General features: G+C 38.8%; 2 protein-coding genes, 2 long non-coding RNA genes and 1 other non-coding gene across 20 annotated transcripts; 4 read left to right on the top strand and 1 right to left on the bottom strand.

The window, feature by feature from the left end:
• Nucleotides 1-150: 150 nt before the first annotated feature.
• Nucleotides 151-2,380, top strand: LOC143470855 (uncharacterized). Its single transcript, XR_013119412.1, has 3 exons — nucleotides 151-1,330; nucleotides 1,557-1,624; nucleotides 1,732-2,380. It is a non-coding gene; the product is annotated as an uncharacterized LOC143470855 (long non-coding RNA).
• A 2,181-nt stretch (nucleotides 2,381-4,561) lies between these two features.
• Trnaw-cca (transfer RNA tryptophan (anticodon CCA)) lies at nucleotides 4,562-4,633 on the top strand. Its single transcript has one exon. It is a non-coding gene; the product is annotated as a tRNA-Trp (tRNA).
• A 1,639-nt stretch (nucleotides 4,634-6,272) lies between these two features.
• Nucleotides 6,273-16,192, bottom strand: LOC143470118 (uncharacterized). Of its 15 annotated transcripts, none has more exons than XR_013119309.1 (18): nucleotides 16,050-16,192; nucleotides 15,771-15,961; nucleotides 15,436-15,608; nucleotides 15,167-15,273; nucleotides 14,917-15,080; nucleotides 14,612-14,854; nucleotides 14,339-14,479; nucleotides 14,002-14,106; nucleotides 13,893-13,931; nucleotides 13,623-13,688; nucleotides 13,319-13,384; nucleotides 13,160-13,219; nucleotides 12,946-13,004; nucleotides 12,286-12,449; nucleotides 11,631-12,223; nucleotides 8,738-11,306; nucleotides 8,183-8,264; nucleotides 6,273-7,645 (listed from the first exon to the last, which is right to left on the bottom strand). XR_013119309.1 is itself a non-coding variant. In XM_076968023.1 (15 exons), exons 2-15 carry the CDS (start codon nucleotides 15,873-15,875, stop codon nucleotides 12,159-12,161), a joined length of 1,557 nt encoding a protein of 518 aa, XP_076824138.1. In that variant the 5' UTR covers nucleotides 15,876-15,961; nucleotides 16,050-16,192; the 3' UTR covers nucleotides 6,273-12,158. The 15 variants fall into 15 exon arrangements, 1 of the variants encoding a protein (XP_076824138.1); XR_013119306.1 differs by having other exon boundaries at nucleotides 6,273-8,264; nucleotides 8,738-8,839; nucleotides 9,079-11,306; XR_013119308.1 differs by lacking the exon at nucleotides 8,183-8,264 and having other exon boundaries at nucleotides 8,738-8,839; nucleotides 9,079-11,306.
• A 5,154-nt stretch (nucleotides 16,193-21,346) lies between these two features.
• Nucleotides 21,347-26,288, top strand: LOC143471097 (cytoplasmic dynein 1 intermediate chain 2-like). 2 transcript variants are annotated; one of them, XM_076969448.1, is made up of 14 exons: nucleotides 21,347-21,505; nucleotides 22,758-22,860; nucleotides 23,240-23,321; nucleotides 23,713-23,733; nucleotides 24,117-24,241; nucleotides 24,306-24,392; nucleotides 24,454-24,814; nucleotides 24,876-25,038; nucleotides 25,108-25,221; nucleotides 25,277-25,410; nucleotides 25,471-25,615; nucleotides 25,677-25,823; nucleotides 25,878-26,003; nucleotides 26,061-26,288. In XM_076969448.1, exons 1-14 carry the CDS (start codon nucleotides 21,407-21,409, stop codon nucleotides 26,172-26,174), a joined length of 1,821 nt encoding a protein of 606 aa, XP_076825563.1. In that variant the 5' UTR covers nucleotides 21,347-21,406; the 3' UTR covers nucleotides 26,175-26,288. The 2 variants fall into 2 exon arrangements, with proteins under 2 accessions (XP_076825563.1, XP_076825564.1); XM_076969449.1 differs by lacking the exon at nucleotides 23,713-23,733.
• LOC143471098 (uncharacterized) lies at nucleotides 21,512-22,114 on the top strand. Its single transcript, XR_013119477.1, has 2 exons — nucleotides 21,512-21,830; nucleotides 21,918-22,114. It is a non-coding gene; the product is annotated as an uncharacterized LOC143471098 (long non-coding RNA).
• Nucleotides 26,289-26,414: the final 126 nt, after the last annotated feature.

Raw genomic sequence — 26,414 nt, 5'->3', positions numbered from 1 at the left:
GCCCGTGGCATTGTTAATTACATTTTCGAGCAAGACGCCGGCACTTACACGCTTTTCGCTTGGAATTCACCTTGGAGCAAATTTTGTTGCAGCTCTGGAATTTACGCGCGATTCTCGAACCTTCGTTGCCAGTGTTCGTCCTTCGTTCATTCATTTGCCTTTTGTAGTCAAAGTGATTACTTGGCAGTTAACAGTAACTGAAGAATAATGAAGGTGACTTACAAGTTTCAAAGCGGAGTTAACTTCAGTTTGGTGGTGTATTTACCAGGTGCATTGATGCAATATACTTCATACTGTCAAGTGGAGATTTATTGGAGAATTCATTGAATAATAAGCAAAGAAGTTTCAGTATTTAATTTAAGATTTCCTGAAGGCGTTTGGCTTAATCTTATGGTATAGATTGTCGAGTAACAGGTCGTTGCACTCTGCAGAAAACAGAATGATCTAACACTGTCTTGGCTAGCTAGTTCACTAATTCATTAAATTATGATGAAGGTGTTGTCAGGTATGCAAGTGATGATTTATTAAATGTTGAAATGTCGTTCATTCGTCTGTTCATTGCATTAGACTTGGGATTAATATTTGTTGTATGGTCGTTGTTGGCATCTTTTGCACCTTTCCATGTCTTTGAATGTTTGGCTTTTTGTGGTTGAAGTTTGTTTCTGCTTAATGCTGCTGAGCTCTTTGCGCGCGCTTTCGCGTCGATTCTATGTCGTTGTTTTCTGCGCTTTGGGGTTTGTTGCGTTGTTGGAGTCGTTAAGTGCTGGTTTTTTTAAGCTTGGTTTTTTAAGGATGTCATCTCGGTGCCTTATTCAGTGCTTGCCATGCAGTGAGTTTCATTTTAATGCAAATTAGTGGCCATTAAAGCTGTTGCAATCAGTTTTATCTGCTTGCTATTTGCAGAATTTGCGCATGACATACCGATACCAGCATTCATATGACAAGTCTGGTTTCCAGAAGCCTCCGTAAAGCTGATCTGATATCTACCAATCTAAAACTTCTCGCTAGAACTGAATACTGCAAGATGTGCACAGGACAGCTGTAAGCAGCAGACAGTGTTGATGTCAGTCCAAGTGTAGTTTAAATACCTAAATTTTATTCAGCAGCGGACTGTTTATTTAGATGTCAATGTCAGAATGAGAAAACAAGTGTCAAAGGATGGGTTTAAATTTTAAGTTTAGACGGCTAGGTTGAATAAAATAAAAACAGAGACATGAAAATATTACTTTAGTTAACTAAATTCCTTTTTTCAGTGAATTTTTCTAGATCGAGATGACGTCAGACATGCTTCCAGTTTTCATTTCCATCTCTCCCAGTTGCTTCACTTCTGGTAAGTTGCAATTTGAAATGTTTTTTATTGCGATCCATTCTTTTAATCTTAAAATATTTAGCGTAACACTTTCTCCTGCTTGAGATCCTTCAGTTTCCGAAAGCCTTAAATTGTGAAGTTAACCTGTTTTAAATTATTTATCATCTGTATTTGTTAGCATAAGTTTGCATCACATAGTTGGGTGTTTCAGGTGTTTTCATTTACTGTACTTTCCTATATGTTTCAGATTCTAAATATTTCAGCTCTACATGGCACTGAATATTGAAAACACCTATCGCAAGTATTACTACAGTGGTTAGTATACTGTGGTTAGCAATAAAAGTTGAATACTCATATCTACCATAAATCGTATAAATTTTGCATTATGCTTTCTGTTGAGATTTGACAACTCTTTTTTGCAGACTCCCGTCAAAATGCAATCCAAGTCAATCAATGCCTTCACTTCCAGCTTTACAGTTCTGTTAAGTTTTGTATTTTTGTGCGATTTTTATACTTCCTTCCTTTCCTCTCGCGTTTTTTGTCGTCTAAGCTAAAGAAACTTTGCTTGCATTACATTAAATACAAACAATAATTTTGTAAACGTGCTGGAGTCGGAAGACTTTCTTCTTTATATTTTGATATTTCTTGAGTTTCTGTTTTTAATGTTTCGTTTGTTTGTTTTCATGTGGTTTGCGAAAGGAACATTTTATTGTGTGTTTCTGTGTTTAATCGATGGTGCAGGACCTGATGGTTTCGCCAAGCCCAAAGCGACCCCGCCCAATTATTTTATTTACCTTCGTGCCCCTAGGTTTGTGAGGGTACAGGCCAGTTTAAGGTATCTTAGATGGGATGTGGAATAGATAAGGGTAAAAATTTCCGACATTTTGTATAAGTGCCGCCATCTATGGGGAGCGCAAAATGTCAGAAACCTTATTTTGGGTTTTCAGATAAAATAGTGCTCGCTAAGGTTATCCAGCACTATTTTATTTTAACCTTGCGAGCAAATTTGTCTGGTTTGTTTTTCAACCTTTATTTTTGAGGTTTCCACAGCACACCGCGACATACCGGCTAGGACCCTAACATTTCATAGGTGAGCTAGGGTCATCGATGTCTTCTGTTCTACATTAAAATCTAACATTTTCTTCTTCTGTCCCCATGTGCTGTTTTGTTGTTTCAATTTAACGCATTTGAGGTGGTTATTTACAGGTTACAGGTAATCATATGAAATGAAACATCGATAAACAAGTAGGCCTACTTCCCCTGGCTTTAAGAGAAGGCGGTTGCATACTGTAGGTCTAGCTGACACCTGCCAAATCCTGTACCTATAACTTAGTATTTGGTTAGTTCCAACTGTCTTTATCCCGCTTCTCTATGCAGCAGTATTGCAAAATGCTGGGATCAAAAGGGGGGGATCTCCCGTACCTTCGTTCCGACGATTGTAACCTTGACGCAGTGGAGCGGCTTACTTATGAAAACAAAGAGTAGTTGACTGTTTGGCATCATCAGTTGCGTTCAGCTTTAACAAGCATTTTAGAAATTAGGTCTAAAACCCTCGTTTAGAAATTTGGCCATTCCGCCCACAATTTGGACTGCGGTAAAAATGGGATTTTGAAGTCTCAAACCTTTCAAACACCTCGAGATGAAGTGAATCTCATATTTATACGCATACGCGTTATAGCACTTCTGCATCAGCTTTAATCTTATGCTAGCTTTATAATTCAAGATATTTTGGATTTCTTCTGTTAAGGAAACGTCTTTTCATCCTGTACCTAAGACGGAACAACAACAAGTTTTTGCATACGAGTGTACTTTAGCTATTTTTTTGTGAATTTTTTACATGGTTTGTTTGTTAGTTCACGTCACGTCTGTGTAAGTTCAGTTGTCGACCTTACATAGCTGTGCGGTCAACGACATTTATGCACAAGGTCCGCAAGTCCAATGCTTAGGAAAACAAGAAGAGCATTCATCGACGTGTTTTGTTTCCTAAAATTCGGCAACTGATGTTGGAAAACCACCTCGTCTTATCTTGTGTTCTTAACTTACTCCTTGTTGTCAGCAAGATATTACCATTATTCGTGCACGGCTAGTAACGCATGTTTAATACGAAAACGACTTTCTACACGAGGTTCTGATAAAAAAGAAAACGTAAAGGAACGCAATTCATGTTCAAAACATATAAACGATGCTTGGTGATTTTAAATCCTGGAAATATGAAAGCAAAATGTTTGTTATTAAACAATGCAAACCCCGTCTACAAAGTTTTGGAAATGGCGCAGTTTATTAAAATTACATTTAAATTCTTCGGTCGTATTATTTCCAATTTACACCTATTTTTTAGTATTATTACACCTATTGTGTTTCATTGTATCCAGTCTTACATATACAGTGTTGATTTCTGTGTACTGGGTATTAATTGTCTTTATTGTACACAGGGTTATGGTTTAACTTGTGTGTTTTACTCCAAAACCAATAAAGTTTATAATTTCGAATGTTTAAAGAACGAGAAATTTATTGTAAAACACAGGCCCTTGTCACGTATTTCTTAGGAAGCGGTTTCTTAAAAACAATGAGTCATGTCACAACACTCGAGACCATGACAAAGCAATTCCCAACCGCACCACAATGTAGTGGAAGAAGCATCACAACCTAGCAGCAGTAGGTTTCGGGTTCGATTCCCTTCCAGGATGACTTTTTTATAGACAATTACATCTGATTGTAATAAACTGTAGTTAATGCCTTCATAATATGCCGCTGTATAGCTCTGGCGTTTCACACATCAACTTCGTACTATAGCTCCCATGTTCGGTTCCCTACCCAGGCATTTGACGCGTGGTTATTTACGGTAATAAACCCAATACTATTCATGCTCTTCTCATTTACCACTTTGTAGCTCGTTTGCTTCGACGCCGCAAGTTCCAGGTTCGATTTTCAGCCATACAGCCGAGTCATGAGTGAATAAAACACAATTTGGAGAGGTAGATAACTGGTGTTCGGCCGTAAGCCACTTATCAGTTCTTAAAACTACGGTGCCTGCCAGGATGAAGGCTCGGTTTATGGAGTGGCACAATAGTGAGCATTTTTATTTGGATCGTCTCTTCCGAAAAGAAAATCAGAGCAAAGCAAAGAAATGGATCTAGCAAGATTGCTCGTATAAGTTCTGCCTCCGAGCTTTACTACATCGCAGGTGTGACTATTGCATGTATACCATTCATTGTCATGATCTTATTCTGGTACAACATTGTACTAAGCGACGACCCCGTGGCGCAGCGGAAGCGCATCTGACTCCAGATCAGAAGGTTGTGTGTTCAAATCATGTCGGTGTCATTTAAACTTTTTATCTCAAAGTCATGATTCTGACGAACGGTTTCAGGTCAATTCAATTTCTGGAGAATTCGACTCAAGATAACTAAAACTCAGGATGACCCAATCGACATCTGTGGGTGGAATAATCCTTGTGTTCAATCATTGTCCAGAGTTGAAGCGATCGTGGGTTAAATTGACACCCTGACGAACAGAGGACAATTCATAGCAGGTGGAAGACGTTGCTTAGATGATCATTGCACGCAGCAGTCACGGAAATGATCGCGCACTTTGTCATTGACTTCGGTGCAAAGGATGAGGTTTCGAGTCCTCGCAAACTTCAACTTAATTAATTTTTTCCAATTTTTTTACCTAATGTTGGTAAGTAAGTTGATGAAAGATGGTTACTTCCAAGACGCGTTGTAGCTCGCGATATATATCACAGAAAACGGAGGAAAAGGTCTTGGGTTCAGCTCCCCGTACAGCTATGCGACTGAAACTTTTTCGTTTCAAAATTTAACAACTGATGCATCATCGTTGGTTATATACGTTGCACCACATGGTATGTATGTGCCACTTCGTAGCTCGTGTGCTTCGACACTGCATTCGGTGCTGCAGGTCTCAGGTTCGATACCCGGCCTGGGTATGGGCAGCAGCATGGAAGTGCGTATGAAATGACCAGCATGAAAGACCATAGCCTCAAACTCAGAGTATGAGGTAGGACAGGGGGTCCGTCCGGAACCGGGATTCGTGGTGAGCACTGACGATTATAACGATTTTTTTTAGTTCAGTCGGTTAATGGTTAAGATATATATTTGAAATTTTTGGCAAAATAGCTTCCTGCGTTTAGCTAGGTTTGATAAATTTTGCCTACTGGCATGAGTGTAGCGGGTTCGATACCCAGCTAGGGCAGCAGACGCGTTACAAATTTTCATGCCGCCAATTGTGGTTACAATTTTTCACCCACCCAAGCGATCCTACCAAGGCTACCTAACCTGCTTGGTTTAGTAGAGCTAGAATAAAATTTAAAAAGCCGTTATGGTTGCTAATTTGTAGTTGGCGTCGGCTTAAATAAAACACGTCTAATAATCTCGCATATATCTGAACTTATTTTGACTAACAACGTTGCCTCTTCTCATAAATCTAGTAGCTGTATATTCCAAACCCTCACAGCCCGATTTTAGACTGCGTAAAGCCGCAGAAAATAATTTGTTCAGAGAAAACTTAAATACGTTCCAACATGCCGTGAAAAAGCGAGTGTTTATGGTGTATGTAGCTATGTACCGAAACGATGTATTTTCCCCATCTACTGATATTGAGCATTTTGCTTGAACGCATCACCCGTTCGTCTGCTTCGTTTTTTTAAATTCTTTTTTTGTAGGTTAAACTTTTATGGGTTTTAATGGCCGTGCTAGCAATTACAAGCACTTGCTACCTTTATTTTTGAACATGTTTTAAGCCTTGTCAGCTGTCATTTTTTCCCCTTCATTAGCGCATCCTTGTCAACAACTGGCTTGATCTTTTCGTCCCCACCGCGTTATTAGTAAAATGTAAATGATTGAATTTGAAATTGATCATTACAAAAGTTGAATATTTACCGTTTGAGCATGTCGCGCCCTAAAACGACCGTATAAGGAACGTATCTCTGCAACACAGACATCCATCTTTGTTTTGTTATCATTCAACTCAAGATGTAGTGCTCGAAATGTGCTGAAAAATTGGTACGTATTTATCTGACCATATGCAAGTCATTTCTAAGACAGTTACTCATCAGCAATAATCACGCTTTGAGATGAGATTCATAGGAATTGCTGTAAAAGTCATCAAACTTCATTGTTCAACTTTCGAAATGACAGAAGCTGCAACGCCGACATGTGACAGAGACGGATGTTACTGTACAACATCGACTGGTGCGGTACACAACCCAATATGTCACCGGCACACAACATAACTGCACCTTGATGTTCCGAAAGGGGGAAGTAAATACAAATGTGTGAGCACGGCAAGAAGAAATTCGCAGAAACTGTCACGCTGTTGGGCAAAAATAATTTTAATTATTGAAATAACCAGTGTGATGAAATTCAACAAGAATCGAAAACCAAGAAATTGATGACTTCTGTATCAGAGTCTTAAAAAGTCATTGGTCTTATAAGAAAACAGTCAGTCCCCTCCAAGCTGTAGCTGGAACCATAGCAAGCAACACCAAGCAACTGTCAAGATGGGCGGGAAACCCCCAACAGAGACATACAACGAGGTGCAAGCCAAAAAGGATTCGAGAGCTTGATAAATTGTCAACGTTCGAAGAACGGAAAAATGCCGTAGCATTAACACCAACTTGAAAAGCCCGATTTGAACGGCATTCCGGCTCATCTCTATGACCGAAAACGTATTTTTGATTTTATTAAATAAAACGTTAAAACACAAAACTGACTGTTTCACCCTCACCGAACTCTTAAATAGGTCACACAGCCCATTGTCTTAACTCTTTAGAACAGGGATGTCCAACCTGCGGCCCGCGGGCCACATTGCGGCCCGCCTGAGATTTTTGTGCGGCCCGCTAGTCATTTTCACTCCTAAAGTATGTACTTTATGCACCAATTTTTCTTGATATTTAATAGGTTCTGCGGCCCAGTGAATTATTTCAAGTGACAATGCGGCCCACTATAATAAAAGGTTGGACATCCCTGCTTTAGAAGCTAATGGAAAATAGTTTTAGCCTAAAAGGAATATCTAGTACATGATCATGATGGTTAATATAACCATGAAGCTTGTCAACAACAAAGCTTCACCCTCACCGCCAACCACGGCTACGACGCATCGAGAACAGCGCCCCACAAAGACCAGTCTTGCCCCTCTTCTGTTGAACGTCCACAACCATGATGTCGTGCCGCTGAGACAATGACTGGTGGGCTTGTGTCGCTCCTTCACATAAACGTAACAATGATCTTCGTTTATGCCATCCATCCATCCATCCGCTCAGACAGACACAAACCTGTCCCTCCCTCTTACAGCTCGACTGGACGCCATGTCATAAACCTGGAGGACAATGGAATAACAACCGTTTATTATGCCGTACAATTGATCAATTGTTAATATTTCTATGGATATGATTTCAATTGTTTGACATTAAAAAATAAACTGCACAAAACATTTGGTGAAGGTAGATTTGAAAGATGTAAACCTTCAACAAAGAACAACACTACCTCTTTGGTTCAGCAAATAATACTACCAGTAGCTTTAGCTAATTGCATATTTGGATTAAAAACAAGCTTGTTTCAGCACAACAATCCTACACTACAATAGTGCACAGCGGACATATACAGACGAAACCGGATAATTGTTCATCAGTGTAATGAATGAATCATTAAACTACTTCAGATTCAAAAATTCTAAATCCAGTTCTGTTTAAGGCAACCACTTAGTTATGAACCATATATGTAGGAATGTTAACAAGACCAATTATTGCACTGAACATAAACTGATGATAGAAGTTCAAATGTGGATGACTGTATGGGACACAACTCGTTCAAGAGCTCGAAGAAACCAAACTCTTCAAGGTGATTGATGCCTTACCACTCTCCACAATCTCAAGTGATCTCCACTTGTGCCGAGGTCACGATAATCCGATTTGGGATCAAGAATCCACATCGTTTTTCTGCACGGACATGGATGGTTAAACATGCTCTTGGCCTTGAACTCTGCCCTTTGCTCATCAAGTTAAAAAATCTGATGAAATTTAACTTGGCCATGAGCCAACAACAAAATTGATTATGCTTAGAATGGTGCAATTACATTCTTGGTATAAACGATGACATTTATTAATGTGCTTATCTTGTACCAAGTCTTAAGTGTTGATCAGATAAGTTTCTTGTTTAAAGTGAAAATATTTAAAGTAGATCAGATGAAAGTTGTGAAGACAAAATTTTAAACCAACCAAGAACTCGAGAAAGGGCAACCCACCATACACTGTGGTAGAGTGCAGGAAAGCAAGCTTAATAGGCACAAAATCTTTGACCGTCTTTCAATATTCTTTTATACCTGGGCTAGAACTTTTTATCAGCATTAATTGTAAAACAAACAAAACACATAATGTACTTTCACCATTTAAGAGAAATGCATAGAATTTACCTAACTTTGAAAGCTATTTGAGATTGCTTAGAAATGACGAATTATTCAAGCAGGTAGAAATCACACAGATCGATGAGGCCTTTGAGCTCAATTACTTTCAAGCTATTGAATTAAATGAATTCAAATTAAGCGAGTATACTGTATATCTGATCAAAAGCTACAGATTCGACAACAACTGTATTTAATTTATCAATGTGGAAAAGGTATTATGTACTGTGATGACACCATTTTACACACAATCACAAACTATATATTAATATGCAGAATTGCAGAATATAACACACAATTCCCAGTTACCTACACTGTCATCAGGTTGACGCACAATAAACTCACGCACTTACACTTTGTTGTTGTATTCCTCGAAGCTGCCAATGTTGAGTCGAAACTTGTCGCTACGTATGCTCGAGCTTACGGCATGCACCATTTATGACACTTTATATTTGTAGATTTCTTTCAGTTTTGCTATCGAGGATATTTCTTTAAGTCGGTGATGATTAAATATGCATCTCAAATGAAGTGTCAGATGCAATGAATGGGGTCAGATAGGTTGTAAATCTCGTGTAATTTACAAAAAAAAATTAGAAACATTTCCTATACTGCAAAAAGAAAACAAATTTATTAAGTGAGAAGAGTATTTATTAAGGTTGGATAGCTCTGGAGCCCAATTAATAACTTAATAAAGTTGGACATTAAACAAGATGCCACACTCGGATGCAGTCTAATACTGTAATAACACAACAATGTGTTATGTAACAATCGCCAGGCTCAAAAGCATGCCAGTTTAGCGAAAGCCCGGGGGGTGCAGTTCAATTAAAATCCGGGTGCATTTTATCTTGTAGGCTGGGTAGCTGAGTGGTTGCAGTGCTGGCCTTGCAATATTTAAAGCTCTGTAGCTGCTGTATTGTGTATCTTGTTTCTTGCTTGAAAAATGTAAGTTATACTGTACAATGATCTCGCGGGCCCGAAATAGTTCAATGTATAAAATAACTACACGGGCCAAGTTTTATTGTAAAGCGGGCCGGGAGTTTGATACGTATGCTCTACATCTTCCAACAGCGTAGTTGTTCCGTTGTTTGTGTTATTTTGGCCTTAAATTCGTTGAACTTAGGAATTATTTTATGGGTTTGGTGGCCACGCTAGCCTACCATCTTATAGCACAATTGCATTATTGCTATCTTGCATGTTTTAAGCCCTTGGGCTTTGCACTTTTTCCTGCTCGTTAACTGCTCGTGAATCAAATAAATCTGCTGCTCTGCTCATTAATTGTTCGTGAGCATGTGTTTTATTGCGCTGTAATTACAACGGTTAGCATGGTAACTTTCGTTCCGTACAGTTAATGGTGAAAAATAAACAATAGAATGCAATCATGTACATGAACGTTTTCTCATTCACTCTAAAATCTACTTTGAAACATCTACTTACTAACCGATTTTTAACAACATTTTATGATTTTGAATAACTTATTTGAGGGTGCTGGGATTTAGTCCAAACAGCATAACAACTAAACATGGCCGTTGTTACGTTCAAAATCTTTACACTGCTTAGTGCTGCTTTTACATCAAACACTTTTTATGAAACCTGTCAAAATCTACACCAAGTCCCATTTGCATGGTTAGTCTATTTTACCAACCTCGGAAATATCAAAGTATTTTGATTGGTCGTTTTAATTTCAAGTTAACAACAACATATTACTCATAATTTTAAAATTCATAGTATTCTGCTTATAGAATTAAACTATAAACTATAAAGAAACTTATAGAAAATTCTGCTCATAGTTCACAGAGTCAAGTTGAGTCAATTTAAACTGTGACTTGAGTTAAGTCACGTCAATGCTTTTAATTTCAAAAACATTTATGTCGTCATGATATATCATACATTGCATTAAAATATCAAAGCAGTTAGTTTGTTAATGTTAATGCTTTCTGAAAATGAAAATTTTTTTGAAAACTATTCGTTTTTAACATTTTCGTATAACGTGGCTGGTGACTCCATTCATTCAGTACCAGGACTCAAGCAAAGTCAAGTCGACGTAAGTGGTAACTCGATTCAAATCGAGTCAATGCCTTTAATTATTATTTTTGATGCCAGAATATACATTGCATTAAATCGGTAACGCCATAACATTATGGCTGTCTGCAAATTTGTCGGGTTTAAACATCGACCGGTCGTAATTAAAAGGAAGGAGCACAAGGTACATATTAAAAAATTTAAAACCATTTTGTTTACATGAGAAATGCAAATGACAACAAAACTACAAATGTATTTAAATTAAACTGGTTCCTATTCATTTTCCATCGTGCAAATTATGTCACAATCATGACTTGTAAGCTTTGTGATATAAAAACATGATATGAAACATACCTTGTTCATAAATATTATACCAATGTCAACCTAAAGATGAAAGTAAAAATTACTTTGGTTTTAACTCACCACTGTGTGTTTGCTGGAATGTTCTTGTTTCAATCCATCCAGTCATATCCAGCATATCACTGACCTGTTTTAGGTCGAGTTTTCAAATTATGAAGACCAGCATGATGACACTTAATCATAGAACCCAATGATCAACAATCTTAAATAAACAAGACTGGTATTACCATTTAATTATCAGCTTATAATCAAATAAACTCATAACAAAAATACAGTTTTTTAAAGCAATTACAGCACTGCCATATACAGAAGTCAATATCAGCAATAAATTGTGAACAACCATTTGCTTGGAGGAAGCGTGTGTTCACAACAAGCCTGTCTTCGACAAGTTGCCAAGAATAGAATGTATTCGCGAGTCAGACCAGTAATACACACAAGGGTTATAACCTTTATACTTATTGCGAGGAATCCAACAGAATTCTCTAAACCAATTTTAAGTTGACTTTAGTTGATTTGAACGACTTACCCTTATTTAATTTATTACTTCATATGATTTTTATGCTTCAGCGTTCTGCAGCTCGTTCGCGTAATAACTCTCTTGGGTTGCAGAGCTATGGGCCATATGTTTCGCCACCAAAAGGCGGCTGTCTGGTTTCTTGGATCTCACCTAATATGAAATTTTGAATACGTCACTGGTTGACTTTTAGGAAAATGCTGCTGCAGTATATTTTACAGCCTTGTGCAAATTAATTGACAAAAAAAATAAAATCCTTTAATGTCAATTTAGAATAATTTCAATAATTACAATGTACTGTAATTATTAGCGAAATTTTGTCATTTATCTTGCTAGGTCTAATTGCAGTAAAGATCAATTATTTGTGTCGCCGAATGCTTCCGGTTTGAGGTCGCTGTAAATTTTCCGCGACCTCCGGCCAACTTCCACACCCGCTGAAGTGCTTTAGCTGCGGCGGAACTTGTAAGAGCTTTTCCTTGATGAGGAAAAACAATCTCACAAGCTCCGCCGTTGAACTGGACAAGCTTGTCCAGTCCTTCTTTAAGCCATCCGGGCATCACGATGGTGGCATCTCCATATTTGGCGGACGTTTTGTGATCTCGCACCTGCATTAAGAAAATCCTTTTTTTAATATTTTTCTACATGAAAGAAGAATGTGGTGACTTACCCGAATAATCCACCGATGTTTCTTTGTTCTGTAGCCATGCTTTAATTTGTCTACCAGCATATTCCTGACCGCACTCGTGCGCTGAGAGTTTTGTATTACTAGGAAGGCCGTAAGGATTTCTCCATGGGCTCTTCTGACCTCCGCGCCGGGGTCGTTTTCCCAGACTGCATAATTGTTGAGTAAAGTGAGTTACCTTTTCAACGAAAAATTACTAATCTAAAAATATCAAACAACTGTAACTTTTTCCACAACTGATTGCGTTTTCCTGGAACTTGTTCTCCTAGAACAAACATTATACGCATGAAAATTCCCCGCACTAACCATGCTGCATTCTTATTGAATTCTTACAAGAGTTACACACAACTCAGCTTACTTTGCTGAGCAAATTTATGCAGTTTGACTTTTTACGTTTATTTTCAAAAAACTTCGCACGATAACACAATAACATGCGTTAACACAATAAGGGTTACTCATAAACAAAGTCGTTTTGCATATCTGAGTTTAGGCTAAATATCATCCAAAGAACGCCGTATTAGTTGCCGGACTTCGTCCTGCACCTGCTTCGGCGTTTTGGAAGACTTCTTGCATTTGGGCAGGTTCCCATCTGCAAGGGCCATTTTAGCGTTTTGTAACTTAATTCCCTCCTTCATTCCGATATACTTTTCAAAAAAATCCTTCACTTCCTGCGACTCATCCGCCGAAAACTGTCGCCGAGATCTCTGTTAAAAAAACAGTAAGTTTTTCAAGTTCATAAATAATCAAGTCATTGAAAATAAACTACCGTATACACAGCTATACAAGGCACATGTTTGTGAAAAAATTTTACGTTTTACTTTGGCGATACAAATGTAAAAAAAACTTAACTAAGACCTACCACAATTGAAACTTTTTTTTCTCTCTTCTTTAAGTGGGAGAATCGATGTGGTTTTATTGGCTAAATTTATCAAAATACTGTTAATGTTACATAATATTAAATATGTATCTATATATGCTATATATTACAATATACTAAAATGTTTAGAATAGTACTTACCGAGAAACTATAATGACTGAAAGATTTCCTCTTCCTAGAGGGTGTTGATGATATGCTGGGGCTCTCCTATATTATTAAAAAAACTTTTGGTATATCAAGAAAACAGTACAGTGTTTTTCCTCTACTAAAATGGTTATGGTTATTATTACGGTATGTACATTTGATAACCACATGTTTCATTCATATATGAATTTGTCACGTAAAGTATGTGGAGTGAAACAAACACTATCAGTCAAACATCAGGACGTACTTCGCCATATTCTAATCTCCCGATATATACTAAAATGCTCAAACTGGTACTTACCACGACACTAGAATCACTTTTCCTTATCCTCTTTCTCGTGGGTGTTGCAGATGTGCTGGGGCTCTCCTATATTATTAAAAGAACGTTTGGTATATCAAGAAAATTTCTACTTTTCATCTAAATATGTGTCACTAGTACATATATATTTTATTAACCCATGCTTGATTGATGCATGCATTGGACACGTAAAGCATGTGTACTGTAGTGACATAAAATTATATCAATAAAACCATAGTTTCAATGTCAAGTCGTAACTAAATTTTAACTTACCGGCAGCATTGAAACACCTGCAACACTAGAGATGTCGATCTATAAAACAAAAATTTCAAAATAGTCCCCGATTGTTTTTTAACAGACTTTTTCAGGTAATTTAGGCTACCTGCTGCAGAATAACTCGAGGATCAGATCCTACATTTTGGCCTCCTTCGCTGCCACCTTCCTTCCTTCCTTCGCTGCCACCTTCACTGCCGGCTGAACTGCACGACTGCCATTAAAAAACATAATTCGTTTTTTTACTGACCACCATTTCCTTGGAGGAAGCGTGTGTTCACAACGAGCTGTTTCGTTGCGAAGAGTTAACTGTTTCGTTGCCAAGAGTACAATGTGTTCACGAGTCATACACACAAAGGGTTAAAACCTTTATAATTATTGCGAGGAATCCAAAAGAATTCTTTAAACCAATTTTAAGTTGATTTTAGTTGATTTGAACGACTTACCCTTATTTCATTTATAACCTCGTAAGCTTGTTCAGCTTCGGCGTTTTGCAGCTCGTTTGCATAGTACCTCTCCTGCGTAGCCGAGCTGTGAGCCATATGCTTAGCCACCAACAGGCGGTTGTCTGGTCTTTTGGATCTCACCTAATATGAAGTTTTGAATATTGAATACGTCACTGGTTGACTGTTAGGAAAATGCTGCAGCAGAATATATTAATTGTTAGCGAAATTTTGTCATTTATCTTGCTAGGTCTAATTGCAGTAAAGATCAATTACTTGTGTCGCCGAATGTTTTCTGTTTGAGGTCGCGGTAAATTTTCCGCGACCTCCGGCCAACTTCCAGACCCGCTGAAGGACTTTAGCTGCGGCGGAACTTGTAAGAGCTTTTCCTTGATGAGGAAAAACTATCTCACAAGTACCGCCGTTGAACTGGACAAGCTTGTCCAGTCCTTCCTTCAGCCATCCGGGCATCACAATTGTGGCATCTCCGTAAGTGGAAGAGGTTTTGTGATCTCGCACCTGCATTAAGAAAATCCTTTTTTTAATACTTTTCTACATGAAAGAATAATGTGGGAACTTACCCGAACAATCCAACGATGTTTTTTTGTTTGGCATCCATGTGTCAGCTCATCCACCAGCATATTCCGGACCGCACTCGTGCGCTGCGAGTTTTGAATGATCAGGAAAGCCATAAGGATTTCCCCATGAGCTCTCCTGATCTCCGCGCCGGGATCTTTTTCCCAGACTGCATAATTGTTGAGTAAAGTGAGTTACCTTTTCAACGAAAAATTACTAATCTAAAAATATCAAACAACTGTAACTGTCATTTACGTTTTGTGGCTAGCGCCGTTTTATGAAAAATTCTATTTTTCATAACCCTAGCCACTTCCTCCGGGTCCAGCGCATTCCTGCGGTCTCGTTCTTTAATAAGCTGCCTCCTAGAAAAATCAAATTTTTAAGTAATCTAGAGTGGTTAACAAACGTATATTTATTAACAGGGAAGTAGTTTTACTTGCAATAACAAAACTATTTTTCAGATACCAACACGAGAAAAGTATCCAACAGTTTAAAGGTTAAATGTAGGCGGCGCTTGTAATCACCTTTTCTTGAGAAATTTTCTGTAGGAGGCCCTTCTATTTTTCAGGTTAAGGAGGGCCTCCCCCACGTTGAATGATAAAGGTAGTCTTTTCAGTAGGGCGAAGTTTAAAAAATTTGTCATTGCGTTGGAATGGGAAATAAAGGTCGCTGGTGTTTTTTTTTCCCTTTGTAATTTCTAAAATACAGCAAGATGGTCTACTTCTATTTTTAAATACAAATAAATTTGCTAAGACTTTGAATATATACATTCTAGGAGTATATTACATAGTAGATTCTATCTATTGTATAACCAAAGAATATTGTATGTAACTAATCGAAATTGACATGAGGTTCTAACCTGCACGTGTTTTTGTTTGTAATCTTCAATATTGAAAGATTGTAAATTCACAAATTCACAATCTTTAATGATGTTTCTTAACAAATGAACCCTGTCCCTCGCCATGCTCTCCTCCTCTCATCATGCCCCGTTAAAAATTCGAAGAAATCTTTCATAATATCCTCCCAATTGAAGGAGGAGGGACTCTCTTGCTGTACAAAGTAGCAATTACGTAAATCAATGCATAAGTTGTTTCAACTGCACAGTCAGTTTGTACTGTATGTATTTAGCAAAACTTACCATTGGGAGGGTTTTCCTGCGGCGATCTAAAGATGCAGCCATCGCCTTGGCCTCGGGTTCACCAGCGTGACGATTGCCACGAAGGTGTCTCACAAGGCCAAGACGAGAAGCAAAACGACTCCGGCAATTCAAAATTTGGCATTCAAATTCCCCCTCCCCTTTGTATGTTTGGAGGTGGAGATCTCTCATATGCCGGCTGATGTTGGAGTTCATCACCCCACACAGTCTACAAAAATTACTACCACCATTATTTCGTTGGTTTGGATATGTTTGGCTTTTGTGTTTTTTTACACTTAAAAGCTCAGCTTTACACTTTTTACAGTCTTCCATTCATACTTAAAAGCTGGCCAAAATTATAGTGGAACTTACGGACACTTTTTCTTTGGTCGAGGCCGTCTTTTTTTCGGTCCTCCACCACTTTCACTCGGTTCACCATCACTATCTTCCTTTGATCTGGAAAAATATTAATACTATTTTTGACTGTTTTTTGAAATTATTTGAGAGGCCACACTGGGATTTTCTGTCAACGTTCGCGAAACCTTGGCTACCAAGGTACGAATCACAAATTCACCAACTACATATTAACTGTGCAATAGAAAAGGCAAGTGCATAAGCTGCTAGACGGTCTTCTTTCGTTAGTTCGATGAAACTGATTTGTTCACCTTTTTCTATGCCATATCAGACATTTCCAAAATTTTCCGAGTAAAGGAAATGAACGGAAAGTTCGTACGAAACAAACATTGCTACATGCGGGTAGAAACGTTCCGAAAATACTTTTGATACCGATGCCAGTCCATATGTTCATATCTATTGCTAGACCTTTAGAAACTATTGAAGTATTGCACAAGAAAACACAGCAACTACTTACTCTCTCAAGAGATCTTGGCCTGCAAGCATCGCTTTCTTTAACGATCTGCAAGTATTTTGTGAAACAAATTTTAAATCATACGCTTTAAGTGCACGTGTTAATTATGGTTTTCACAAAAGCTTTACTTACCCAGCAGGGTTAATGGCCTCGTTGGCAGCATTCTTTACAAACGATCTGAAAAAGTACAAGCGTTAGTATTTCCTGTTACAATTTGCTATATACAGCTTGGCATACCTGGCTCCCGTTTGAACCGCAAGCCTTGCGGCTTTGGTTAAGCCAGTTACTCGCGGGATGTCTTCCAAGTTTTCAACTTGGAAGTTGTATGGATCGCGTTCGCTTTAAAAAAAAAATTTGGTCTTCATATCGAAGATAGGAACGTTATAATGATGTTGCCAAAGTAATTTATCTTACGTTATTTCCAGAGCTTCAAATAATTGCTGATTGACTTTTTTTTGATTTTCAATGAACCCCACTCCTGGGAGGATTAACTTCATCTTTGTAGACGAGTTTACGTCGCTTTATTTTCTAATTTGAATATAAAATTGTATTTAAGCAACAGTAAGATTTAATAATAAACACCGCAGACCAGTACCACTACCAGACTCTCCTTGGTCTGATGTCTTTTAATTCGAATCAGTGGAGATATACTTACTACACTCTTCCTTAATTTGGTATCAGAAGACTCCGATGTGTCATTCTCGGAATCTCCTGGTTCATATTCTGCGTCCACGGCGCTGTTATCATCGTGATCTTCCTCTTGATCACTATCATCATCTTCCAATTTTTCATCCTGCACAAAATTTTGCTGCTGTTTTATTTGATTGCATTTGAGGTATGTTATTTTATAAGCTGGCATAATATAATATGAAGAAATACTGTAAGAATACTGTAAGAAATATAATATGAAGAAAAAATACAAAAGATAAATGAAATACTTACCACCGGCACAAAGAAGCTCCTGTCACAACAAATTGCTATAACTTTATTATATCCCGGCTTTAACGGTTAGTCATATAGAGGCATTAGACAGTCCTTGCTCATCAAGCTTTTTAATAAGATTCCATTTCTTAACTCGATCCTGTGTTGAATGAAAACAAAGGTACTAGCAAGTCAGTAAAATTAAACGTATTCCTTACAAAAAACCTGCACGCAGAATAAAATGTCAACCCTTGCTCACCAAATCACAGTGCACCCAATTAAACTCAATTTGCGAGACAAGAAGTCATGGGCAGTGTGATAACTTGATAAGCCTGGGGATGAGTTCTGGGGCATAAAGTAAAATGTGTATAGCCTAGTTGATCTAAAACTTGCTGAACACGATAAAAATGTCACATGTTGGCACAACGATAAAATATTAACACTACACAAAGTCACTTATTGTAGATGGAACAATTCTAAATATATACAGTAGCCTATACGAAAACACATCTAAACTTGTAAAATAAACCAAAACAAAGATGCTAATATGTCTAGCCATTAGGAACATGCGAATTAGTCATAATAAAGATGCTTTTATGCTTTGCCAATAGAAAATACCGAAAACGTTACAGTATAATCCCGTTACAATTAAGGAATGGGAAATATCAATAACCAAAAAGGGTTTATCTAGACCAGTGCTCTTCAACAGGGGTTCCGCGGAACCCTAGGGTTCCGTGAGTTTTAAGGGTTCCGCGAGGGTTCCTCGTTTGTTTAGGGAAATTGATTTCTTGCTTCAGCATTTTGATGCGTCATTCCGATTTTTTTCGATCACTGCACAGCATTCATACTCCAAGTAGGCCAGTTTGTTAAACAAGAAGTTGCTGAGTGCAGTCAACAACCGAATAAAACATTGATATAATTGTTGCGTCACTTGCTGTTAACAAGAACGTTATTGTTGCATCACACTCATAAGATCAAAAGAAAAGCAACAACAACAGAGTCATTAAATGTCTGACTTTATAACTTTTGTAATAACTGTTTATGTTTTGAAGTGTGTAATTATTTTTTGAAGTGTAACAGTGTAATAACGAAATATCTTATTTTCTGACCAAGCAATTCGTAATTTCTAAACTTTTGTTAGTGGGGTTCCATGACAAACGCGAAAAAACATGAGGGGTTCCGCGTTGACAAAAAGGTTGAAGAGCACTGATCTAGACTCTAGTTACTTCATCACTTTATGCTTTGTTGATGAGTTGCATTATAATATTTATTTAAACTTGCAAACTAATATGTTGTTGCTTGTATTTAGCCTACTACTAGCAGATCAGCCTCACTGTACACTGCAAGACAATTCAAACTAACTGCTTCTGAATGACAAACAGTTAGGTTAAGAAGAACTTTAAAATAACTTTATGCTTCATTTTTTTGTTAATACACCAATGAATCACAGTTTTCTATTCATTAACCTATTGCACAAAGTTGCCTATGATTCTTAAACGAGAATTATGTATAGTAGCCTATGTGTAGCTTTATCAATGGAATAGAAATTGTATTATTTGCAGTAATATGTGATATTTTCTTTTTACGCAAATAATATTTAGTATTTAAATTGTTATAGTTTCAAAATAGAAAAAAAATAAAAATCCGTTTATTTAAAAAAAAAGCATCAGCATTAACATAAATTGGGAATAGATTTAACCCTAGGTACAAAGATTGTGAAAATATATTGTTTCTTAAAGGATATTTAACTGACTTTAAATTTGTATTACAACTACACATCCAGTCAAAATAGAAGTGGAATTCCTAAAAAAGGTTAAAATATTTCAAAAGGGAGTACAATGAAAACACGTGTTACACGTGCTTTGGTATAAACATTGCATTAAAAAATGATCCAGAGATCTTTTTTAATCATATGTATTCTTTGTTGACAGAGTGATAATACTTCGCTAAAAACGATTATGAAACTAACACAACTAAGTTGGAGTCATGTAAGGTTTTGCGCGAGAGCCTGATAAAAACCATAGATATCTTTTATATAATAACTATATTATATATAAGATATCTATGGATAAAACCTGTACATTTAACATTCTTGAAAATAACAATGGTAGAAACCATTTTCACACAAAAAGTAGGTTGACACATCGACATCAAATACTCAAGATATTAGTTGTTAATGTTATTATCCGTGATTCTGCCCCCTATCATCATCATAAATAGTCTGGTATGATAATATTATTGCTTTGCTTAATTGAAAAAGATAATTCGCATTTTACCGGTTACTGGAGATTAAAACATGTTTGGTTATATTTATTACGCATCTTTCAACATGACTTTGTTTACAACATTTTTGGTAAAGAACATCTCACACTGAATTGTTCCATCTGCAATGAGTGACCTTGTGTGTAGTTGTTACCGTTGTGCAATTTGCGACGTTTTTTATCGTATACTTTATTGTTTTAGCTTTAGATACTTCTACACGTTTTACTTTATCTCCTCTATTTCCTACAGCTACTCCCCGCGGCGCGTCATGCTACCCGTGATTTCTTGTCTCGCAAGTTTATTAAAACATGTTTGGTGATTCATATCTCACATCTTGCTCCTTGTTCTGGAATTCAGGAGTCGGCAACCTTTCTTCAGGCGCGGGCCAAAACCAAACTGTGCAGGTGTCAACGGGCCGTACAAATTTTCCATTTGCACTTCCGTTTCCTTCACATTTCATAATGTTGTTAAAATTGGCGAATCAGGGCGTTCTTATCAGATTATCTCCAAATTTAGCTAAGCCTATATGGATTAATCCTAAGAAAAATAGCAACAATTCATAACGAAAGCACCAAGTAATTTTATTGACAGCACAACGTCTTGTGCGCAAGCAGTGCAGAAAGGAATGGGGTGGAAAAAAACGCACGCGCAACGAAACAATTACCACGTGCGGGGGAGTATTCTGAGTTCGCCATATAATGAGCATTTTTGTTTAATGAGCTTTATACGGTAACCCATACTCCTTAAAATACGTTGCACTCTATAGCCCGGTGCACCTTATGTATGAACAAAAAACTAATCAAAGCAATTTATTGACAGTGCGACTTATAATCGGATGCGCCTTATGGTCCGTAAAATACGGTAATAACTACAATTTGCAAAAATGCTGCGGGCCGGATCCGGCCCGCGGGCCGTACGTTGCCGACCCCTGAACTAGACTATATCTGACGACTCAAAATTGGTTCCATATATAACCTGAGTAAAACAACTGTCCTTTTGGAACTGGACAGGTTTGTATTTTAGAAAAAGTCTCAATGCATATATTGTAGCAGCAAGCACGTGGGCATTTGTTTGATCATTTAAAATCTAAATATTACGCAACGCTTCTAGGTTCAAATGCAATAATTGCACTATGTATGCAAAATACAGAAACGTATGTTTTAGTACACCGTGCTTTCATCTAAGTATATAGTTATAAGATATCTATAGGTCTCACTCCCTCAAAGTGAAACTGATGTTTACAATTCCGACATTTCCAACATTCTGACATTGACCAGCTGGAAACCGGCAACTTCATTAAAGTACAAGAATGTCGGACAAAATGGATAGGAAAGCCGAACTGGAACGAAAGAAAGCTCGTCTTGCGCAAATTCGAGCCGAAAAGCAAAGCAAAGCTTCTCGAAAAGAGGTAAGCCGATAGCCGTAGTGGAAAGTGTATATACCTTTACCAGCTGCAGACAGGAGATTATCAACATGCACGCCTATAATATTTTACTCATCACGCCAATTAATAAATAAATCAACAAAGAAAAGCGTTTGTTTGAACTCTAATTCATAATAAATAAAAAAGCGTTGAAGCTTCAGCGCACTTCATCCCGACTGCAGAATATGGCAGTTTTCGCAGAGATCTCGGGTATGCAGAAGCAAAATCCCGGTGATGTATGTGTGCAAGGAAGCAGCTGGTGTACATTGCGGTCGTGGCCTAAAGCTGCCAGGCGTTTGGGATAGGCAAGGTATGGCCCCTTACGATACATATTCCGGGGAAATCAGTGTTTCCCGTTTTTATTTAGAAACATCTGTTTTAAACACTATTTTTGCAGTACAAATTGGAACTATAAATTAGTGCCTCCTTTTTTCTGGAAACACCGGTTTGTTGTGGTGGTGCATTGCCGTTTTGGAAAAAAATCTCGGTTGTACTCTTGCCATACTCTGCAGTCTGACACACCATCACGCCAAAATTTGCGTGTTTGCATGCACACTTTGTATCAAAAACTGTCATAGTTTCCAGGGGAGCAGGTTAGCCCAACTACATTAATGGCCAAACTGGAAAGTATGGCAATTTTCAATGAGAAATCGTGAATGCGTAGATGCAAATGTTGCCACTGCACTGCAGCCTCAATTTTTTGTTTATTTGATATGAATTCAAACAACCAACTTTTCTCTTTGTTTGTTACAAATCAGCTTGAAGATAAAAATTTATGCTTTTACGTTCATGAAACTTGTGCGTGCACTCTGTCTCTCCTCCAAATTACAGTCTACATTTTTTCGATCTCCTATATTTAATATTGAACCGCTTTGATACTTTTTTTAATTGCAATTTTTATTTACTGTGTAAAGAAATTCAAGCTCTCCTTTACTTTTGCACTCCCATATTAGGATTGGGTATTGAACAATTATTACACCATAATTTCTTTTCTATTACCTCAATTATCTCACGCTCATGGGTTCAGTTAGACACGTTCTATCAAATCCCTCTTATCAAATTTGCAACATGCAAATGTGCAGGAGCGAAAATATTTTCTAATTGCAAAAAATAGTGAGAGCTTGAGAGACAAAATGAGCGACGCCCTTTTTTTTATTGACGAGCTTGAGCGGCACTTTACTTTCAAAAAGTGGTTGCCCAGCTCTGGTCCCAACTAAATTAAAGTTTTTACGACCAGGAAGAAAAAAAGGTGACAGTCTCGGTCTCGTCAAGTTTGGATCAGAAGCGAAAAGAAACCGAAGATTTGCTCCGGACGGTCGGCATCGATTATTCAACAACCGGTAACCCCGTTTCCAGAGATAATCGAGCCATGTTTCAGAGCTCCCCCGTTTAGCTGGCATTCAATGAAACGCTCGCCTAATGAAGCGGCTTTATTAGGCAGCAATACAGTAAAACAAACAAATTGTGATGCCACTTGCAGCTACAACTGTATCAGTGTTCCCCAAAGCTAGACCCATCAAGCAGTTGATTGAGCTCTGTTCATTACCGCTGTGTTATGTTTCACTTGGATATAAGAATTTAATTATTCGGTTCTTGTTTTTCTGCTCAAATTTCTAAAAATATTGTTCCAACTAGACCGGATAAGCGAGGAAGCTCTGCAGATGTTTATGATGACATAAAAGTAACTGTGATGTAATAACGTTAATTCTTCCACCACAGTTGTTCCTTCCCCTCCATCCCCAAAGAAAGTGAATACAACTGCACAAGATGTCCCCACAGAACCAAGCCCTTTCCGACCAAGGTAAGAACAATCAGCATTTCATAGTTCACTTTGTTTTGTCTTTCTGGCTTATGATGTCTATGGCATTGGAGAACGATATTGTGAAATCGTTAAGATAATGTTTATAAAATTTCTTTGCTTGATGCTACAACATATTGAGGTGTCATAGTATGGATTGGGACCTTGAGCCAAGCTTGGTTGAACTACAGAGTGAGCACCTGATTCCATCGTGGTAGATACCTTTATGTGTTGATGTCGTGCACCTTTATATGTTGTGTGCATTGCTTTGTGGGTGGCAGTCAGCATCCAGTCCACACTAATAGATTATAAGGGAACAAAGCCACATGGCTTGATGTAGCTTGTGTATTTGCCAAACGTACCATGTGTCACTACATACTATTTTTGTACACAGACGTGCAGGGAAAATCCCAAGGTACATCAGTGATTGAAGTAATTTAGCATCTGCTGTGGTTGATTGACTCGAGTGATATAGTTTTGTAGAAAAAGAAAAGATTTATTACAAAATAAATATTTCTCAAAGCAATAAATTGTCAGGCAATGAAATGGGATAATTCCAAATAAAAACGACAAAAATTTCATCACTTGCAAATTGCATGACCCGTTATAACTGGTAATAGTTATCATTAGCATAGCTGCCGTGCTACTTATCTCCATATGCTGCATGCCCTGATTCCTTGTGCTTAGATGTAGAAAATTAGCTGATTTCACTCTAGATGTTGATTTATGCATTTGTAGAACTAAAACAGTGTCACGCTCTTTTGCTCTGAGTCATAAATCATCTGTTGCTTTCTCCAGGCAACCACACGCTCCTCAGTTGGGCCAAAGCAAGATCACTTTGACATCGATTCCTCCTCGTGAGGTGGTCACTTATGCCAAAGAGACTCAAACTACCATTGAAGAAGACAACCAGCACGCCTCAGGTGACTATCATTGATGACATGTTGTCACGAGATGTGTCACGAGTTAACCTCTTGACTCCCCCAGACGATGAGGAGGAAGTTGTGAAAGATTCTGAGAAGGATGTTGTGGTCCCTGAAGATCTTCCTGAAGAGGAAGAAGAGATGGAGCAAGGTATGAGCATTTAACTTTTATTTTTGTGGGCACCATTGCATTGCATAATTTTCACCAACAGAGGTGCGGGAGTTCTCCGAGAGCGAGAAACAGATGATTGAGTCGTCGGAAGGATACCACTCCTTCCTCATGAGGTCAACCAAGTTCATTGAGCGGGCCCTCGCGCACCAGATCGATCTTTTCACGGAGTACAGCACTCACGGAGACGAGGAGAGTGAAGTGGAGCGAGGGATGAAGCTCGGGATAAATCGGATCTTCTCCGACGAGCGATGGTCGAGACATAGAATGGTCACCGCACTCGACTGGAGCACCCACCACCCCGAGCTTTGTGTGGCCTCGTACGCCAACAATGACGAAGCCCCCTATGAACCCGAGGGGGTGGTTCTGGTGTGGAACAGCAAATACAAAACCACAACCCCAGAGTAAGCCCACCATCAGTTTTGTTAATTATGTGGAGACGTTAATGAATTCTGTCGTTGCCAGATACACCTTCCAGTGCCAGTCGTCGGTGACAACGGCTTGCTTTGCCAAGTTCCACCCAAACCTGGTGGTTGGCGGCACGTACAGTGGACAGATCGTCTTATGGGATAACCGCATCAATAAAAGAACGGCGCAAAGAAGCAAGCTGTCGACTGCCGCTCATACCGTTAGTTCCTTCTGGGTAATTTAACCAGATCAAGGCAAAACGTGACTCAATTTATTGCTTCACTCGCAGCACCCTGTATTTTGCATGGACGTTGTCGGGACCCAGAATGCGCACAACTTGATGTCGATATCGACGGATGGGAAGATGTGCTCCTGGTCGTTGGACATGCTCGGCCAGCCCCTGGTACCTTGATTGTGCGTTTAACTCTGTGGCTGCCTCTCACATCTCTCCATTGCAGGAGGCGATGGAGCTCCAGCACAAACAGAGCAAGTCGGTCGCGGTCATGTGCATGTCGTTCCAGCAAAACAACGTCAATAACTTCGCGATCGGGGCCGAGGACGGATCGGTGTACAGCGCCTGTCGTCACGGAAGGTTGGTTGTGACGTCAAATCGTTAAGTAACTTCCAACTCGGAGGTGTATTTTTTATGCAGCAAGCAGGGCATCAACGAGCTGTACGAGGGTCACATGGGACCGGTTTCCGGCATTGACTTTCACCGTTGCCCCGGACAACTGGACTTTTCCCATCTCCTGTTAACGTCATCATTTGACTGGACTATCAAGCTGTGGTCATTGAAGGTGACGTAATCTCGCAATGACGCAATAGTTGGTCGGATATTAGAAAGATAATAATTTGTAGGACGGAAATCACTCGTGTCTCCACTCGTTCGAGGACCGAAACGACTGCGTTTATGACGTATCATGGTCGCCCACCCACCCCGCGATGTTCGCGAGCGGTGACTGCGCTGGGAAGGTCGATTTATGGAACTTCAACATCGACACAGAGGTGAGGTCACAAATCTGTTGCTTCGAACTCTTTGTCTGACGTCATTGCTGGCAGGTGCCAGTTGTATCGACTGTGGTTGACTCCGCGCCGGCCATCAACAAGCTGGCTTGGAACTCGACCGGTTCACAGATCGCTGTTGGTGACAGCCTGGGACGCGTTCACCTCTGCGACATCGGGGAGGTAAGAATGGCCGTTGTCGCCGCATAAACACTCTGCTTATTGTGACGTGTCTTCCAGCAACTATCGTCCCCGCGCCAGGACGAGTGGACGCAGTTCGTGAGAAGCCTCGCAGAGATCCGGAATCTTCACCAGGAAGAAGAGGAAGCTAGGATGGTTGCCAGACAACTTTAATGACGTCACATAACACGTTGCATGTTTGAGTTACTTTTACGCTGTAGGTGTCTACCTGGTTAATCTCGCACTCGCTGCTTCTAAATGTTCAAATAAAATCGCGCACTATCTCGATACGCCCTGTTGCGCTCGTCACCTCATTTCCGCAACGCTTGCCTACGTCACTTCCGTTGCAGGTGATAGCGCCAGTGGTTGAGCTGAAACATTTCAGACCGAGACGCGAATGCTTGTCATTATGAT

Source organism: Clavelina lepadiformis, chromosome 9 (genome assembly GCF_947623445.1).
Source record: "Clavelina lepadiformis chromosome 9, kaClaLepa1.1, whole genome shotgun sequence".
In the NCBI taxonomy this organism is placed as follows: domain Eukaryota; kingdom Metazoa; phylum Chordata; class Ascidiacea; order Aplousobranchia; family Clavelinidae; genus Clavelina; species Clavelina lepadiformis.
The sequence above is the reverse complement of the archived record's forward strand: the minus strand, read 5'-3'. Positions and strand labels throughout refer to the sequence as shown.